A 17,469-nucleotide genomic window follows, 5' to 3' on the forward strand; every position below is an offset into this window, starting at 1 on the left:
GCTTGGTGCTGGGGGGCGAGACTGATGTCTCTGCTGCCCACCCACCTTCAATTGGCTAACAGGTGCTAACCTAAAGGAGAGCCAGGACCCCTGGGTTCTGTTCCCAGCGCTCCAGCCACCCACCCCCACCCCATTCCTTCATCCCAAACAGCAGTCTCGGCAGCTCATGGACTGAGCATCTCTCTCGCCCTTCTTCCTTAGCGATCCCAGTCACCATAGCAACAGTGGGTACCAAAGGCAGGCAGCTGCAGCAGCAATTCTGGGGATGCAGGCAGAGGTGAGAAGGCACCGTGGCTGCAGGAATATCCTCACAGAGATGGATGGCGGCATTAAACTCTCCCGTAGTGCAAGGTTTCCTCCAGTTCTTTCTCATGCATCACACACACACACACACACACACACACACACACATCACCTCTGTACTGGGTTTAATCTGGGGCTGACAGCTCCTGCCTGGCCCCATAAGCACCACAAACAAGGCCTAGGACAGTGGACTTAAAAGGGATCCCCAAAAGCACCGCAGCTACTCCTGGTTAGGGCAGCAGGTGTGGGATAAATGGATCTCAGGGATATCTGGGTTACGCAGTCTTGAGAATCCATCCATACCGAGATGGATTGCAAACGGGTGTTTCTGTCTCTTTAGCAATCTCTCTGCCAGTGTCGGAGGCCAGGCTGGAACTCCCTGGGTGGCTGGGAGCTGTTTCATCTGTTCTGACCCACTTAAGGGTCTCTCCTGCCCACCCACCATAACTCCCCATCTCCTGAAAATCCCACAAGGAGATGGGCAAAACTCTACGACGCTGAAACACACACGCACAGCCCAGTTCTTGCAAAGCTGTCCTCAGTCTCTGCCAGTCCTAGAATCCTAGAATTGTAGCACTGGCAGGGACCTCAAGGGTCATCTAGTCCAACCCCCTGCAATGCAGGAATCTTTCCTGGGCTAGAAGTGGCCCCTCCCTCTGCCCTCTCTGCCTTTTGCTTGCTTTTGGGGAGTGGGTAGTAGGATGGGCTGCAGGCCCTCCCATTGGGGTGGACATGGCGATTTCTGACTCGAGCGCTGATTTAATTTCACAAGTATCCGTTCGTTAGGAACTGCGGTGGCTAAGACCCTCCGTGGTGGGCAAGGAAATTTCTGGTTCGCTCCTCACTCAGCAGCCAGGCAGCCACCAGGTGGCCCTAGGAGGCCCCCTCCACCCCCAGGAAAAGAACAGTGCAGCCTCCCTCGCCAGGCTCCACAGGAAGGAAGGAAACCCCAAAGGCACAGGCTTACTGTCACTTCCCAGAGGCGAGTGTCACTGTGCCTATCAGAAGGTCGGCGGTTCGAATCCCCGCGACGGAGTGAGCTCCCATTGTTCGGTCCCTGCTCCTGCCAACCTAGCAGTTCGAAAGCACAAAGTGCAAGTAGATAAATAGGTACCGCTCCGGCGGGAAGGTAAACGGCGTTTCCGTGCGCTGCTCTGGTTCGCCAGAAGCAGCTTAGTCATGCTGGCCACATGACCCGGAAGCTGTATGCCGGCTCCCTCAGCCAATAAAGCGAGATGAGCGCCGCAACCCCAGAGTCGGCCACGACTGGACCTAATGGTCAGGGGTTCCTTTACCCTTTACCTTTTTACTGTCACTTCTGTTCCTACCTGGGCAGCACCACAGTTGGGGTGTGTGTGCGTGCGCTGAAACAGCAGCAGTTGCCCAGATGCTGAGTTGCTGAGGTCTGTCACGCGCATAATGCGCAAACTCTGCGGATCCCTAAGTGTGCCGGTGTCGGTTGGCATCGGTCGCTGTGATGTTCGGGCTGAAGAAAGCTTATGAAGGTCCCGGACGATCGACCAGGAGGGAGGGAACATGCCAGTCGGGCATGTGTCTCTGCCAGGGTCCTACTCGAGTGTAGGCTGAACTCCTGACAGCTGGGTGGGGGTGGTACAAGAGGCTGGTGCATCTCATCTGGCCCTGGGGAGCTTTTGGGCGGCCCCACCCTGTGTCCCGGCCATTCTGCAACCTGTCCTATAGGAACGTTGGAAAGCTGAGTTCCTGAGTCAGGCCCTGGGGTCCACCTGGACCAGTGTTGCTTACACTGGCTGGCAGTGGCTCCTCTCCAGGGCTTGAGGCAGGGAGTCTCTCTACCTGGCCCCACCTGAAGACGCCAGCAGGGACTGAAGACTTCGGCTGATGCTCCACTGCTGAACAACAATGATCCTACCTCTCATCTTTCTCTCCCCCCTGCCCCGCCCATAGCTGTCAACTTTTCCCTTTTCTTGCGAGGAATCCTATTCGGAATAAGGGAATTTCCTTTTAAAAAGGGAAAACGTTGACAGATATGTTGCCCCATGACCTCCCAAGGCTGGTGTGAGTAGCACTCCAAATACCAGCGCAGTACTGGGGGTCCTGCTCTGCCCTCCCTGCAAAAACCCCTCCCTCAGAAAAAGAGGACTTCAAGGGTGTTAAAAGTCCTGCTCTGCCAAGTTAGCTCCATCCAAGAACAGTGCTCAGGGGCTGCCATGGGGCCAGGAATAGCCCCACAAGCCACACTTTGCAGGGTGTTAGGGAGACCTCTGCCCCCAAGCCCAGCTTGTCAAATATGTCACTCAGATGAAGGGAGGTGGGTCACTGGGAGGACGGCAGTGCTCTGTTCCTACGGCTCAGGCCTCTGAACATCTTCATTGGGTGTCCGGATGTGACCCTGCCAAATTGGAGGGCCCCCCATGCCTCCAAATGCCACCAGTATTAAGCACGGGGGTGATTTCTGCTGGAACAGTTGGGATGCAACTCAAATTGTATTGAAGGTGGTCTTCAGAGGAGAAAGAGGGAGGGAGGCAGATAGGACCAGCCAAACTTCCTAGACTGTCGTTCAGCCTGTGTTGACTTTCCCAGAGATGCAAGGGAGCTTTCTGCCTTTGCTCCTCCCTCCTCCCTGTGTAAGGGACGTGGGTGGCTCTGTGGTCTAAACCACTGAGCCTCTTGAGCTTGCTGATCAGAAGGTCGGTGGTTCAAATCCCCATGACGGGGTGAGCTCCCGTTGTTCGGTCCCTGCTCCTGCCCATCTAGCAGTTCGAAAGCATGCCAGTGCAAGTAGATAAATAGGTACCGCTCCAGCAGGAAGGTAAATGGCATTTCCATACGCTGCTCTGGTTTCACCAGAAGCAGCTTAGTCATGCTGGCCACATGACCCAGAAGCTGTCTGCGGACAAACGCCGGCTCCCTCGGTCTATAGAGCGAGATGAGCGCCGCAACCCCAGAGTCGTCTGCAACTGGACCTAACGGTCAGGGGTACCTTTACCTTTACCTCCCTGTGGAAGGGGAGACATCTCTGTGCGTCTCTTCTGATGAGGACAAAGGGCAGGCTGGTGGGTCTTTGTATCCGCCCCCCCTTAGTGAGACAGAATTCGGATCTTCCCAGTCAAGCATTTTCTTTCCTTTAATAAACTTAGCTTTCTTGTTTTCTTAAACTCAGTGTGGTTCTAACCAGGGGTAAAGTGGGGTCCTCCGACCAGCAGGGAAGGCAAGGCTCAGGTCAGCCTCCAAGCTGTGCGTTAACTCGACACACGTCTTCCGGGAGAAGACAGACAGACCAGGAGACAATCATGTTTCTGGACTCTCTCTCTCCTTTGATCTGAGCCAACCCTCTGAAGTGCAATCGTACCCCTGGGTTGCAGCCCTCTGAAGTGCAATCGTACCCCTGGGTTGAAGCTCCCTTCTTGGGAACATTCTGAGCCCTGGTCCAACTGGCTCAGTATTTTCAACATGGCCTGGATGAGGCTCCCCAGGGTCTGGGTCTGGGAATGTCTCCCAGCCCTTCCTGGAGATACTCCCAGCAGGGTTGACCCTGGGGCCTTCTGCATGCAAGGCAGGTGACCTCTCAGTGAGCTATGGCCTTTCCCTCCCTCCTTTCGACATCTTGGATCACATCCTCTGAGAACAAGGGAGCAATTACAGCTCCTTGGGACTCTGGTTGAGCTGCTTAGCTTAGAACCAGGAAAGCCTCCCCTACCCAAAATTATCTTTCCTAGAATAAAGGCCTTTGCTATTTTACAAAGGCAATCCCTCTCTCCTAACTAGATTCGCAAGCCGGGTGCTTGCTCTGCACACCAGGTCCAAGAACCTCCTGGATTTCTTGTTTGAGGAAAGCAGGGTGGGGGAGGCTGCTGTCCTCTCCCCCTGTCCTTGCTCCCTGCTGGGGAGGGACAATGGCCAGATCCAGCAGGGCTCCCCTTCGGCCCTTAGCCCCACAACATTTCGTAGAATCATAGAATTGCAGAGTCGGAAGGAGCCCTAAGCACCATGCAGCCAAACCCCCTCCAACGCAGGAATACGCAGCTGACCCGTATGGGTATCGAACCTGCAACCTTGGCTTTATCAGCACCATGCTCTAACCAACTGAGCTACTGAAGCAAAGAGCTAGGGGCTGCCTCTTCACACCTGTGGGGTGGCTGGGAGCTCAGAGGGGAAGCCATCCTTTCTGGAGGCGAACAGGGTGCCATGAGGGTGCTCAGGAAGGGAGGAGAGATGTAAATAGAGGGGAAAGGACACCCTGACCCCAGACTGATAACAGGGCACTTGTTCTCAGCCCCCACCATCTTCTGCTTAGTTTTTTTTTGGGGGGGAAGGGGACAGACATCTGCTCTAAAGGCTGACTTCAACTCTCCCCAATGGCACCCTGATCTGCTCCTTCTGGGGTGCCCCTCTCTGCTCCCAGTGCCCCATAGCCAATCCGACAGAGGCACATCTTGCAAATTCTCTCGGGGTTTTTTGTTTTGTTTTTTTTGGTTTGGTTTAGGTTTTGTTTTTATATAGAAAAAGGCAAAGCAGAAAGAAGCAGCCCCCAACAGTGTTTTGGCAAAATGCTACATGGTCAAGACCCGATCTGTCCTTCGTGGGCGACATAGCTCTGAGCTGGGGGCTCTCTGGCCGCCGTGGCACCTGCCAGGGGCTCGCTGGGCACCTGGCGGCATCTTCCTGGGTCCTGGAGTGCAGCGGGTGGTGGGTTCAGGGCACGGCTGGCACCACGTGTAGAAGCCTCTGTCTCCGATGGGGCAGCTATGCAATCATCTCCTTCTCCCGCTGGCTGCAGCGGCTGATCTTAATCTCTGTCAGCTGGATGTAGCGTAAGACGTTGGTGTCTGCAAGGAAAGGGAGAGGCAGAGCCTGTGAGGAGGAGGAGGAAGAGGAGGAGGAGGAGGAGGAAGAAGAAGAGGAGGAGGAGGAGCCACCGCAGCTCTCCCTTCCCTGACCGCATCCTGGAAACCTAAGACAAGTCCTCCTGCCCAGGGCCAACCCTCCCCAGCTGGTTCAGCCAGGCCCCATTCAGGGAGGGGTCCTTCCCAGCCAGCCCTCCTAGTCATGGTCCTTTTAAGCTGTATGTGCAGCCAGGGGGTTGAACCCAAAACATCTGCACCCCAAAGGTGCGCTGTGCCACCGAGCTGTGATTGCAGGCCTTGCCACCTTCCCTTTCCACAGCCAAGCAGGTCCCCTGCCTCTCCCTCCCAGCAAGGCACAAGCAAGTGAAATAAAAAAAGTTAAGGTCTTATATATATATAATAAATATTCATAACTGCATATATAAACCACATGTCTGAAACCCCACAGAAAAAGTCCTGAAACCATTTTGTCCCTCCCAAATTGACCTCAAATATTTCTCTGCAAGGTTGAAGGAAAATGGAAAAGCCTCCCCATTGTCTTTTCCTTCACAAATCCTGTCTTAAGGGTATGTCTGTGTATGAATAGGGTGAGCCTGTGACCTGGCTCAGGAACTAAGTATTTATCATTACAAAAGACTCGCCAGGCTCCCTAGGGTATCCAATCAAGTAAGCATTAACAAGTAACCTGCCAGACAGGAGGTAAGCAATGCACTCATATTTCTGTTGTAGACTGCGCTTTCTGTTATGTAGGTATGATGTTTCTGGGGATGGTCTTGGACTCCAAGGCGAGCAATTTAAAATGTAAGGGCGGACACACCTAGGTTCTGGGTCCTCCTCCTTCTCCTGCGTATGAGGGGAGCACCCTGTTGCAACAGTTCAATAAAGATCAGGCTTACTAGCTGCTTTGCTTCTCAATATTCTCTGGTTGGCCTCTGTTCTTTTCTCTGACCGATGGAGAACCTACAAAGGACTCTATAAGGGCTATAAGGGAATAAGGGCAGGTTTTTGTTTATTACACAAGGCACCCACCTTCCTATGAAGAAAGCTTGCAGTGTTTGGGGCTTCTTAGCTCAGAGGAAAGGCAGGTGAGAGACGACGTGATAAGGAGTTTATCAAATTAGGCCGAGAAATGCTAGAAGTCGTGGGGAAGCTGAATATTGGAAGAGCCTGGGCAGGTAAAAGAAAGCCCTCTTTTTACCTATGGAACTCTCTGCCACAGGAGGCAGAGGTGGCTTTAAAATAAGATTAGACTAATTCATGTAGCTTTGGATGGCTACTAGCCAGGATGATTGTTCTCTGCCTCCACTGTCAGAGGCAGCTGTTGTAAACAAAAAATTGCCCTTTTCCCTTATGGGGTATCCAAGAGCCCATACAGAGTCCTTACATAGGTTCCCTATTGGTAGGAGAGAATAACAGAGGCCAACCAGAGAATATTGAGAAGCAAAGCAGCTAGTAAGCCTGATCTTTATTGATCTGTTGCAACAGGATGCTCCCTTCACACACAGGAAAGGAGGAGGACCCAGAAAAATGGCATGCAAGGCCTTATAAAGACTTTTGAAATTGCCACCCTGTAGATCAAAACCACCCCCAGAAACATCATACATACATCACAGAAGGGGTGTAACCCAAGACTACCCCTCAGATACATCACACCTACATCACAAAAAAGGCAGTCTTAAAACAGAAATTTAAATGTTGTTTATCTCCTGTCTGGCAGGTTACTTGATTGGATTTCCTGGGTAGCCTGGCCCGTCTCTTGTAGTGATAAATACTTAGTTCCTGGGCCAGGTCACAGGCTCACACCCTATTCATATCTTAAATGTGCCCTTAAGACGGGATTTGTGAGGAAAGAGACAATGGGGAGGTTTCCCACTTTGACCTTGCAGAGAAAACATTTGCTCAATTTAGGAATCAAAATGGCTTCAGGTCGGTCTTCCTGTGCTGATCTATGTACGTGTGGTTATGAACATTACCATATATCTAAGACCTCAAAATTCCTATCACACAGCAATGCTGGAAAACACAGGAGGGGAGAGTTGCTCTTGTGTTCAAATCCTGCTGGGGGGGGGGTTCCCTTTTGGGCATCTGATTGGCTACTGTGACAGCAGGATGCTGGCCTCGACTGGCCTGATCCAGCAGCCTTGTCTTATGTTCTTAAAGTGGAGGAGCTGCCAGGGGTTGAGCCCCAGACTCCTGCCCCCAGAAGAGGTGCCCTGCGTCTGAGCTGTGCTCCGTTTCAGGCCTTGCCAACTCCCCCTTCCACTCCCACCCCCTTGCCCACCTCTCCCTCCTGCCACGGGCCAAGCAAAGCACCCACCTGCGGGCTCCAGGCTCTTGGCCTCTTTCAAATAGAGCAGGGCGTTGTCGTAGTCGCCCAGATGGTAGAAGGCGATGCCCGCCCGGTACATGGCTTTGAAGTTCCTCTTCTCCTTGGCAAGAACCTTGAGGCAATAGTCCCTCACCCTCTCATAGTTCACCAGCTCCGATTGCAACAGGCAGGCTGGAGAGAGAGAGAGAGAGAGAGAGAGAGAGAGAGAGAGAGATGTTGGGGTGTGAATAGATCAGGGGTAGGCAAACTAGAAGGTCAGCAGTTCGAATCCCCGCGACGGAGTGAGCTCCCGTTCCTCGGTCCCTGATCCTGCAAACCTAGCAGTTCGAAAGCACACCTGTGCAAGTAGATAAATAGGTACCGCTCCAGCGGGAAGGTAAACGCCATTTCCGTGCACTGCTCTGGTTCGCCAGAAGCGGCTTAGTCATGCTGGCCACATGACCCAGAAGCTGTACGCCGGCTCCCTTGGCCAATAAAGCTAGATGAGCGCCGCAACCCCAGAGTCATCCGCGACTTGACCTAATGGACAGGGGTCCCTTTACCTTTACCTAGGCAAACTAAGGCCTGGGGACTGGATGCAGCCCAATCGCCTTCTCAATCCGGCCAGCGGACGGTCCAGGAATTAGCGTGTTTTTACATGAGTAGAATGTGTCCTTTTATTTAAAATGCATCTCTGGGTTATTCGTGGAGCATAGGAATTCATTCATTCCCCACCCCCCCAAAAAATATTCCGGCCCACCACATGGTCTGAGGGACAGTGGACTGGCCCACAGCTGAAAAAGGTTGCTGACCCCTGGAATAGATGCTAGGAGAGGGCCTTCTGGCAGTTCCCTCACTGCGAGAAGTGGGGTACAGGGAACCAGGCAGAGGGCCTTCTCGGTGGTGGCGCCCGCCCTGTGGAACGCCCTCCCATCAGGTGTCAAGGAAATAAACAACTATCCGACTTCAGAAGACATCTGAAGGCAGCCCTGTTTAGGGAAGTTTTTAACATTTGGTGGTTTATTGTGCTTTTAATTCTGTTGGGAGCCGACTAGAGTGGCTGGGGAAACCCAGCCAGATGGGCAGGGTATAATTAAATTATTATTATTATTATTATTATTATTATTATTATTATTATTGATTATCCTTCCTTCCTCATGTTTGTGAGTTCAGCAGAGTGTCATCCATTTGCATCTTAAAAGGGAAGCTTAGATTGGCCAGTTTTAGCGTTTTAGTTTAAGGAATCCAGGATGCTTTAAGGCAGGCTGGATTCTCCTGGTATTTCCTCCCCTTTAAAATAACAATCACACAAACAGCCTTGCAGAAAAGGTAAAAAATAGCATTTGCTCTCTCATAATACTTGCTGAAGAGTAACAGATGCAGCAGCTTTTTTCAGGCAGGCTGAACAGAGTAATTTGATTACAAAGACATACAGTGGTACCTCGGTTTACGAACTTAATCCGTTCCGGAAGTCCGTTCTTAAAACGATACCGTTCTTAAACTGAGGCGTGCTTTCCATAATGAGGCCTCCCACCGCCAGTCCGGTGCCATTCCACCATTCAGATTCCGTTCTTAGACCGAGGTAAAGTTCTCAAACCAAGACACAACTTCCAGTTTTGCGGAGTTTGTAAACCGAATTGTTCTTAAACTGGACTGTTCTTAAACTGAGGTACCACTGTACTTTAGTCTAGCTTAGAATGCAGTCTGAGCAGGAGCTGAGACTAATAATAACAACAGTAATAATAAATTTTATTTATACCCCGCCCTCCCCGCTCAGGACAGCTAATACCAGTAAAATTACAATAATAACATAATGGGTGGGGGGGAACCACCAATTTAAAATACAGGTTAAAATGCAATTTAAAATGCAGCCTCATTTTAAAAGCAGCCCATAAATCAAAACCATAAGGGGAGGGAAACAGAAGGGTCAGACTGAGTACAAACCAAAGGCCAGGCGGAACAGCTCTGTCTTGCAGGCCCTGTGGAAAGATGTCAAGTCCTGCAGGGCCCTGGTCTCTTGTGACAGAGCGTTCCACCAAGTCGGGGCCAGTACTGAAAAGGCCCTGGCCCTAGCTGAGACATAGCAGATGTTCTCACATTGCTGGCAGAGTAGGGGAAAAGATAGAAAGATAGCACACCAAGGCAGGTAGGAGCATAAACAGCTAGGCCCCCTGCCCCTCTATCTATGCACAGTGGGGGTGTCTCTCACAGAGTTCTCTCTTGCAAGTTTACAGGAAATCTCTATGCGCTTCAGCTGCTATCCTGTGCCTGTCTAGCAAACATGAATTCTTGGCTTGACTACACTTTAAATATCCCACAGGAGAGTTAGTTAATGAGGGAGCCAGGGAGACCATACACCCCCTCCAGCCTTTTCCCAGGTGGCTTCTTCTGAATCCTTGCCCATCCTGATCCTGCAAATTTGCATGCTGCTCCCCCTGGCCTTTGCGCGATAGCCCTACGTGGCCTTTAATGCAACCACTATCGACGATATTGATTTCTTAAAATTAAAAAAAATATATATATTAAATATTTATAAACCGCACTTCCATGGGAAAAGAACAAGGCCTAGCACAGGACAGGACAGAATGCCAGGATGCAGCCCACACGCAGCTGGCCTTTCAGCAAGCTGCATCGTTGGGACGCGGGTGGCGCTGTGGGTTAAACCACAGAGCCTAGGACTTGCCGATCAGAAGGTCGGCGGTTCGTGCAGAGTTTTGAGAAACTAAAAGATAAAGTGCGAGACTGGCTTCACTATTATCAAATAAGAGAGGCTTATAATTTAGACAAAAAAATTGGCTTCCAGGTGGAAAAATCAAAGTTGGAAACAGAACTGTTAGATCCTAAAACAAAGATACTTTCAAGAATGTATAACTTGCTGTTAAAATGGAACACTCAGGACGAGACGGTTAAATCTGCTATGATTAAATGGGCACAGGACGTTGGACATAACATCATGTTTGCTGACTGGGAACAGTTGTGGACCACAGGTATAAAATTTACGGCATGTAATGCCCTAAAAGAGAATATTATGAAAATGATTTATATGTGGTACATGACACCAGTCAAGCTTGCAAAAATCTATCATTTGCCCGATAATAAATGTTGGAAATGTAAAGAAACTGAAGGTACATTCTTTCACCTTTGGTGGACGTGCCCAAAGATCAAGGCGTTCTGGGAGATGATCTATAATGAAATGAAAAAGGTATTTAAATTTACCTTCCTGAAGAAACCAGAGGCCTTCCTCTTGGGTATAGTCGGCCAATTGGTGCCGAAGAAGGATAGAACTTTTTTTATGTATGCTACAACAGCAGCAAGAATACTTATTGCAAAGTATTGGAAGACACAAGATTTACCCACCCGGGAAGAATGGCAGATGAAGGTGATGGACTATATGGAATTGGCGGAAATGACTGGCAGAATCCGAGACCAGGGAGAAGAGTCGGTGGAAGAAGATTGGAAGAAGTTTAAAGACTATTTGCAGAAATACTGTAAAATTAATGAATGTTAAAATGATGTTGGACTGAAAATAAGTGGTTTTGGTAATAAGGTTAATAAGAATATGTAAATATTGATAGTTATATGGATGAAAATATATAGTTATAATAGGTTAAGATACAGAGTAAAGGTAAATGAAAGAGGCTAAGGATTTGCTGAAAGGATTTTGTAAACGGGAATACAAAAAGGGGAGGTGTGAGGAGGTCAAGGAAATAAGTAAATGAGCCTAAAGACATTGAAAAATGGACTTTTTCTTCTTTAAAATATTTTTTCTTTTTTCCCCTCTATTTTTTTAGCTATCTGTTTTTTGTATTTTGTATCATCCTTTTTTTTCTTTTTTTCCTCCTTTTTAGGTCTCTTTTTTGGTATTTTTCTTGTTAGCTTTGGTTTTTTTTTCTCTCTATGTGTAATTTCTGGTTTAATTTTTTAAAAAAATTCTTTAAATCTATGTTTATCGTAAAATTTCAATAAATATTTTATTAAAAAAAACAGAAGGTCGGCGGTTCAAATCCCCGCGACGGGGTGAGCTCCCGTTGCTCGGTCCCTGCTCCTGCCAACCTAGCAGTTCGAAAGCACAGCAAAGTGCAAGTAGATAAATAGGTACCATTCCGGCGGGAAGGTAAACGGCGATTCCGTGTGCTGTTCTGGTTCGCCAGAAGCGGCTTAGTCATACTGGCCACATGACCTGGAAGCTGTACACTGGCTCCCTCAGCCAGTAAAGTGAGATGAGCGCCGCAACTCCAGAGTCAGCCACGACTGGACCTAACGGTCAGGGGTCTCTTAAAAAAACAACAAAAAAACAAGCTGCATCGTTGTCACCAGGGAGGGGCACGCGCAGGGGTGACATCCACCTGCCCACCTTGGTTGGGTCTCTTGAGTTGAAAGGCAGCTGTGCCACAAGGCAGGTGCTGAAGGAGATTGGGCCAGGACCCCCCCTCAAAGGGATACTCGTCCCCCCACCCCTCAATGGTGCTAAAAAAAAAAAGTCCTGGAAATCAGAAGAAGTACCCACATTGAAAGATGGGCAATATAAATTTTTTGAAATGATTGAATTAGCAAAAATGACAGCAACAGTTAGAACGCAATCTAATATCTAATCAAAATCTCAAACAGGAATGGAAATGTGTAGAAGAATACATGACCAAAACATGCTCCAAGAAGAATTTATTGATTATGCATAGACTGATTCCACAAAGTTAAGTTAAGCTAAGCTGATATATAAGACTGAATGTTTAATAATTAAGAAAATACAATCTCAATAATAAAGTTATAAAATAATAACAAGGAAGTCACACATGGGTGGAGGGAAGACACGGGGCAAGAAATAAGAAATGGATAAATGTTGGTACATAATGAAACGTGAAAATGTGAATTTACGAATACAGTGGTACCTCGGGTTACATACGCTTCAGGTTACAGACTCTGCTAACCCAGAAATATTACCTCAGGTTAAGTACTTTGCTTCAGATGAGAACAGAAATTGTGCTCTGGCGGCGCGGCGGCAGCGGGATGCCCCATTAGCTAAAGTGGTGCTTCAGGTTAAGAACAGTTTCAGGTTAAGAACAGACCTCCAGCACGAATTAAGTTCTTAACCCAAGGTACCCCTGTATAATGTATATGTATCATTATGTAAAGATTTAATATATGTATTGCAACATTAGTAATAAATAAAATAAAATAAAAAGTCCTCTTTTAGGGTTGCCATTGCAATGGCAGAGCTTTGATGCTTACAATGTTCCTGGCAGATCTGTCCGGTTGGGCTTGATGTGCCCCTCCTCCCTCCTCCTTTCCTCATCTGCCATCCAAATCATTCTCTTCCTGGCTGTTTTTCACGAGGCAAAACACAGGCAGGTTCATTTAAGGTTGCCCCCCTCCCTTCTGCTTGACTCCGGCAGTGGCTGCTCTGCTTTGCCCCCTCTGCCACCCTGCAGGAGGGCGGGACGCCCACATAACGAAGCCCGAGGGGCCAGATTCAGCCTCCCTCCTGGGAATCTCAATATTCTTCCTCAAAAGCAGGGGTCAGCAACCTTTTTCAGCCGTGGGCCGCTCCACCGTCCCTCAGACCATGTGGGGGGCCAGGCTATATTTTGAAAAAAAGCATGATTGAATTCCTATGCCCCACAAATAACCCAGAGATGCATTTTAAATAAAAGGACACATTCTACTCATGTAAAAACACGCTGATTCCTGGGCTGTCCGCAGGCCGGACTGAGAAGGCGATTGGGCCGGATCCAGCTCCCAGGCCTTAGTTTGCCTAGTAAAGGTAAAGGGACCCCTGTCCATTAGGTCCAGTTGCAGATGACTCTGGGGTTGTGGCGCTCATCTTGCTTTCTTGGCCGAGGGAGCCGGCGTACAGCTTCCGGGTCATGTGGCCAGCATGACTAAGCTGCTTCTGGCGAACCAGAGCAGCGCACGGAAACGCCGTTTACCTTCCTGCTGGAGTGGTACCTATTTATCTACAGCGCCACCTGCGTCCCTTTTTTAGTTTGCCTACCCCTGCTCAAAAGCAAACACGATTGTGGGAGGGGAGCAGGCAGTGAGATCTCAGCAGGTGGAAAAGAGGCAGGACAGGATTTCCAGATGCTGCGGGGGGGGGGCGCTTTGAGTTGTGGTGGTAGCAAACCAGGATCGTTCATAGCTCTTCATGCCCCCTCAGGAAGAGCAGGATCAATTTTACCAAGTAGTAAGCAAATGGGACACGGGTGGCGCTGTGGGTTAAACCACAGAGCCTAGGACTTGCCGATCAGAAGGCCGGCGGTTCAAATCCCCGTGATGGGGTGAGCTCCCGTTGCTCCGTCCCTGCTCCTGCCAACCTAGCAGTTCGAAAGCACCTCAAAGTGCAAGTAGATAAATAGGCACCATTCCAGCGGAAAGGTAAATGGTGTTTCCGTGCGCTGCTCTGGTTCGCAAGAAGCAGCTTAGTCATGCTGGCCACATGACCCGGAAGCTGTACGCCGGCTCCCTCGGCCAATAAAGCAAGATGAGCGCCACAACCCCAGAATCGGCCAAGATGGGACCTAATATTCAGGGGTTGACATTTTGTGTGATTCATAAAAGTTGCCAAACCAAAAGTAGCAGTCAGGTGTCACCAACAAGAGCAAGCGTCGTTGTGGTGCAACGGCTAGAGTGCTGGCTCATGGCCAGAGAGCTCTGGGTTCAAATCTCTTCACTCAGCCATTAAGCTCTCCAGGCCAGTCACCGAAATTATGCAAAATTTATCTCGCAGTGTTGCTGTAAGGGCAGAATGGGGGTGGGTCTTCCCTGATTTTATTTTATTTTTTGAAGAAATGTTGTCCCCACCCCCATATGTAGTGAAGCTGTTGGGAAATGGTCATAGCAACTATTGAGGAAATGGTTCACTTTTATTGCACAAGAGGCAATGTAAATATTAAAGCGTATCAAACACAAAAGCCGTGTCTTGTGCTACATGCGAGAAATTCCCTTTGCTAAGACATAGAAGCCAAGCTGGATACCAAGAAGAAGAACTAATTAGGAATTAGCTAATTAGAGAACTAATGAGTATGTAACACCCGGTCTCTAAGACAGGAAGAGAAGGAAAGAGGGAACTGAACCATACAATCCAATATATTAAGTATTGGGTTTCCCTGATTTAGGGGTCGGCTGTTGGCTGCCATAGGCAGTATTATTACCCCTTCCTATCCTTTGGGAGATACACATATAAATAAGGATTTGTATAGTATTAAAACTTCACAGGATTGTAGCAAATACCAAGAGATGTGAATATTTGAGATTATAATTGAGAAGCACTTACACCCCTTCCCTTTCTTCATGTTGTTGTTGTTGTCAAATTAAATTTATATACCACCCTTCATCAAAAGATTTCAGGGCGGTTCACAGAATAAATGGTATTGTCCGGATTTGTATGACTATTTGACTTAAAAAGGGGAGTGGGGAGTGGCAGAGCCTTGTACACTGACTTGAGCTCCTTGGAGGAAAGGTGGAAATAATAATAATAATAATAATAATAATAATAATTAATACCCCACCCATCTGGCTGGGTTTCCCTAGACACTCTGGGCGGCTTCCAACAAAATATTAAAAATACAATAAAACATCAAATGTAATACTTCTGAATTTCGAGGGGAATAAATGGATTTCAGTCCTGCGGGCTAGCATTCAAAAAATTTATGTCAAAATTGTAAATATTGGTGAATGAGATTTGCATGGTTTTGTTTCATCCCTAGCAGGAAGTACCCAAAGAAAGAGGAAGGAGAAGGTGAGGGAGGGGCAAGGAGGGTCAAAGGTCAGGGAGAGGGGGTCACTGCTAGAGGGGAGGCCACCGCCAATATACAAAAGTCTTAAACACATACACCTGATGGATTCCCAAGGGAATCTTCAACCTTTGCAACAGGTGAGAGAAGTAGGACCTCGAGGGTTTTCCCCTGAAGCCCTTGGCCTTGGCTGCGATGTTCCTCCTCTCTGCTTGGAAGAGGAGGACCTTGGGAGATGGACCAATGGGTGGATGGGGAGAAACATCCATTGGACTTTGTGAAATTTTGAATATTTTGTTAAGGGAGGGGTGGCCATCTGGCCAGCAACATCACTGGCCACCTCACCATCCCCGGCTCTTGGGTCTTCTAAACATTTTCTCAGAGGGCAGGTGGATACCCTAGCCTTAAGGCAGCATTTTCTGCCTCACCCCCTGCCCCCCCCAACTTGATTCCTCCTGGCACAACTTCCCAGGGGCTGAGCCTCTGACTTTGGCCCTTTGGGCTGGAGGCTTCTCTGCTTGGTATTATCCTGGCAACCTGAATAGTCCCCTGGGAACCCCGTACCGGCAACACAAGGCCTTTCCCTGGGCGTTGCAGGTTGCAGGGTTCAGATCTCCACAGACCCCCCACTAAAGAGCTGCAAATTCTCTGGTGCAAAGGGGACCCCCCTAAACGAGGGACGTCCTTGCCCATTTCCCAGAGGGGGAGCTTTTGACTAGGAAGGGATCAGAGGCTGGGTCTTGGCCCCAATTAGGGGTGCCAACTTGAATAAAATACAGTGGACGCTCGGGTTGCGAACATGATCCATGCTGGAAGCACATTCACAACCCGTAGCATTCGCAACATGTGCACGTGTGGGTTGCGATTCGGCACTTCTGTGCATGCGCAAAGCACTATTTAGTGCTTCTATGCATGCGCAAGCCCTGAAACCTGGGATTAATCTGTTCTGGTGCTTCCGGGCTCGGTGCAGTGCGCAACCCGAAATCGCACAACCTGAAGCATCTGTAGCCCAAGGTATGACTGTATTGTGGAGACCCAGGTAAGCCCTACCCTGCATAATCACACGCTATTCGAATGGCAATGCCCGTCAACTTAGAAGGGGCAGCCCCCTCAAATATTCTGGCCCCTAGGAGTTAGGAAAGCAGGATTGGAAAGGGCTCCCCCTGCCAGCTGGACACGGGAGGTGCATGAGAGGGAGCCAGAGACACGTCTGAAGGCGGGACAGCTTCGTCACGACACGGGGGTTCTCCTGCACGCTTGGAGAACCTTCCAAACTGGGAGGGGGGGTCCCGTTGCCAAGCGAGGGCCCCCCACCTTCTTCCTCTGGGCCTGGCACACAGCTCCCCTCACCCCCCAAAAAAGAGAATCCGCCCCAGCCTTACCCGTCAGGCTGTTGTAGCACTCGATTTCGGTGCCCTCGACCAGCGTCCGCTGCTCCTCGGAGAGGCGCTGCTGCCAGCCGGCCCTCCGCAGCGGGCTGCTGCCGTCCTCGGCCTCGGCCTCCAGCCCCTTGAGCTGCAGCAGCGCCCGGTGGTACTTCCCGATGGCCTCGCGGAACTTCTTCTGCTTGTAGCAGCGCCCGCCCTCGGCCTTGAACTCCACCGCCTGCCGGATCTTGGCCTCCAGGTCCGGCTGGGGCTCGGCGGCGCCCGCGGCGGCGGCGGCCCCGCGCAGGTGGGCCCGGCCGCCCCCGACGGCCGCCCCTCCGCCGCTGCTGCCCCCTCCGCCGCCGGCCTGCGGGCAGCTCCTCTTGTAGGGGCTGCGCTCGTCCATGGCCCCCCTCACAGGCCCATGCTCGGGCGCTTGTCTCCGCTGCACCAGCTGGAAGAGCGCGCTGTGCATCGACGGCGCCCCGGAGCGGAGCTTCAGCACCAGGGACAGCGCGCTAGCGGTGCATTGTGGGAAACTCCCTCCGCATCAGCACCGCCGGCCGGGCTGACCTCGGATGTCTCGGCGCCCAGCGAGGAGGCGGCGGCGGCGGCGGCGGCGGCGGCGGCGGCGGCAGGCTGGCGCCCTTCCGCTTGCAGGGACTGGGGGCGGGGGGGGGACGCAAAGGAAGGGAGGGGCCACAGGCAAGCCCCGCCTCCTCCGGAGTATGGGTGCGAGTGCGGTTGTGCCGGGAGCGCCGTTTCCTGGCGGAGGGTTTCTGATGGAGAAGCGCTGGAAGCTGCCTTCTGCGAAGAGCCAGAGTTGCAGTCTCGTAACGGGACACCCAGGAGTCATCTAGTCCAACCCCTGCTGTAACTATGCCAGACCATGGCTGCCTAGAGGTCCAAGGCAGGGGGCGAGTGCCAGCCGTTCCTGG

At 50.5% G+C, this 17,469-nt stretch overlaps 1 protein-coding gene across 1 annotated transcript; it reads right to left on the reverse strand.

Moving 5' to 3' along the window:
- Positions 1-3,391: 3,391 nt before the first annotated feature.
- TTC9B (tetratricopeptide repeat domain 9B) lies at positions 3,392-17,146 on the reverse strand. The gene is made up of 3 exons (XM_081019320.1): positions 16,547-17,146; positions 7,447-7,629; positions 3,392-5,111 (listed from the first exon to the last, which is right to left on the reverse strand). Exons 1-3 carry the CDS (start codon positions 17,004-17,006, stop codon positions 5,029-5,031), a joined length of 726 nt encoding a protein of 241 aa, XP_080875446.1. The 5' UTR covers positions 17,007-17,146; the 3' UTR covers positions 3,392-5,028.
- Positions 17,147-17,469: the final 323 nt, after the last annotated feature.

Source organism: Podarcis pityusensis (genome assembly GCF_964106645.2).
Source record: "Podarcis pityusensis genome assembly, chromosome: 8".
NCBI lineage: Eukaryota > Metazoa > Chordata > Lepidosauria > Squamata > Lacertidae > Podarcis > Podarcis pityusensis.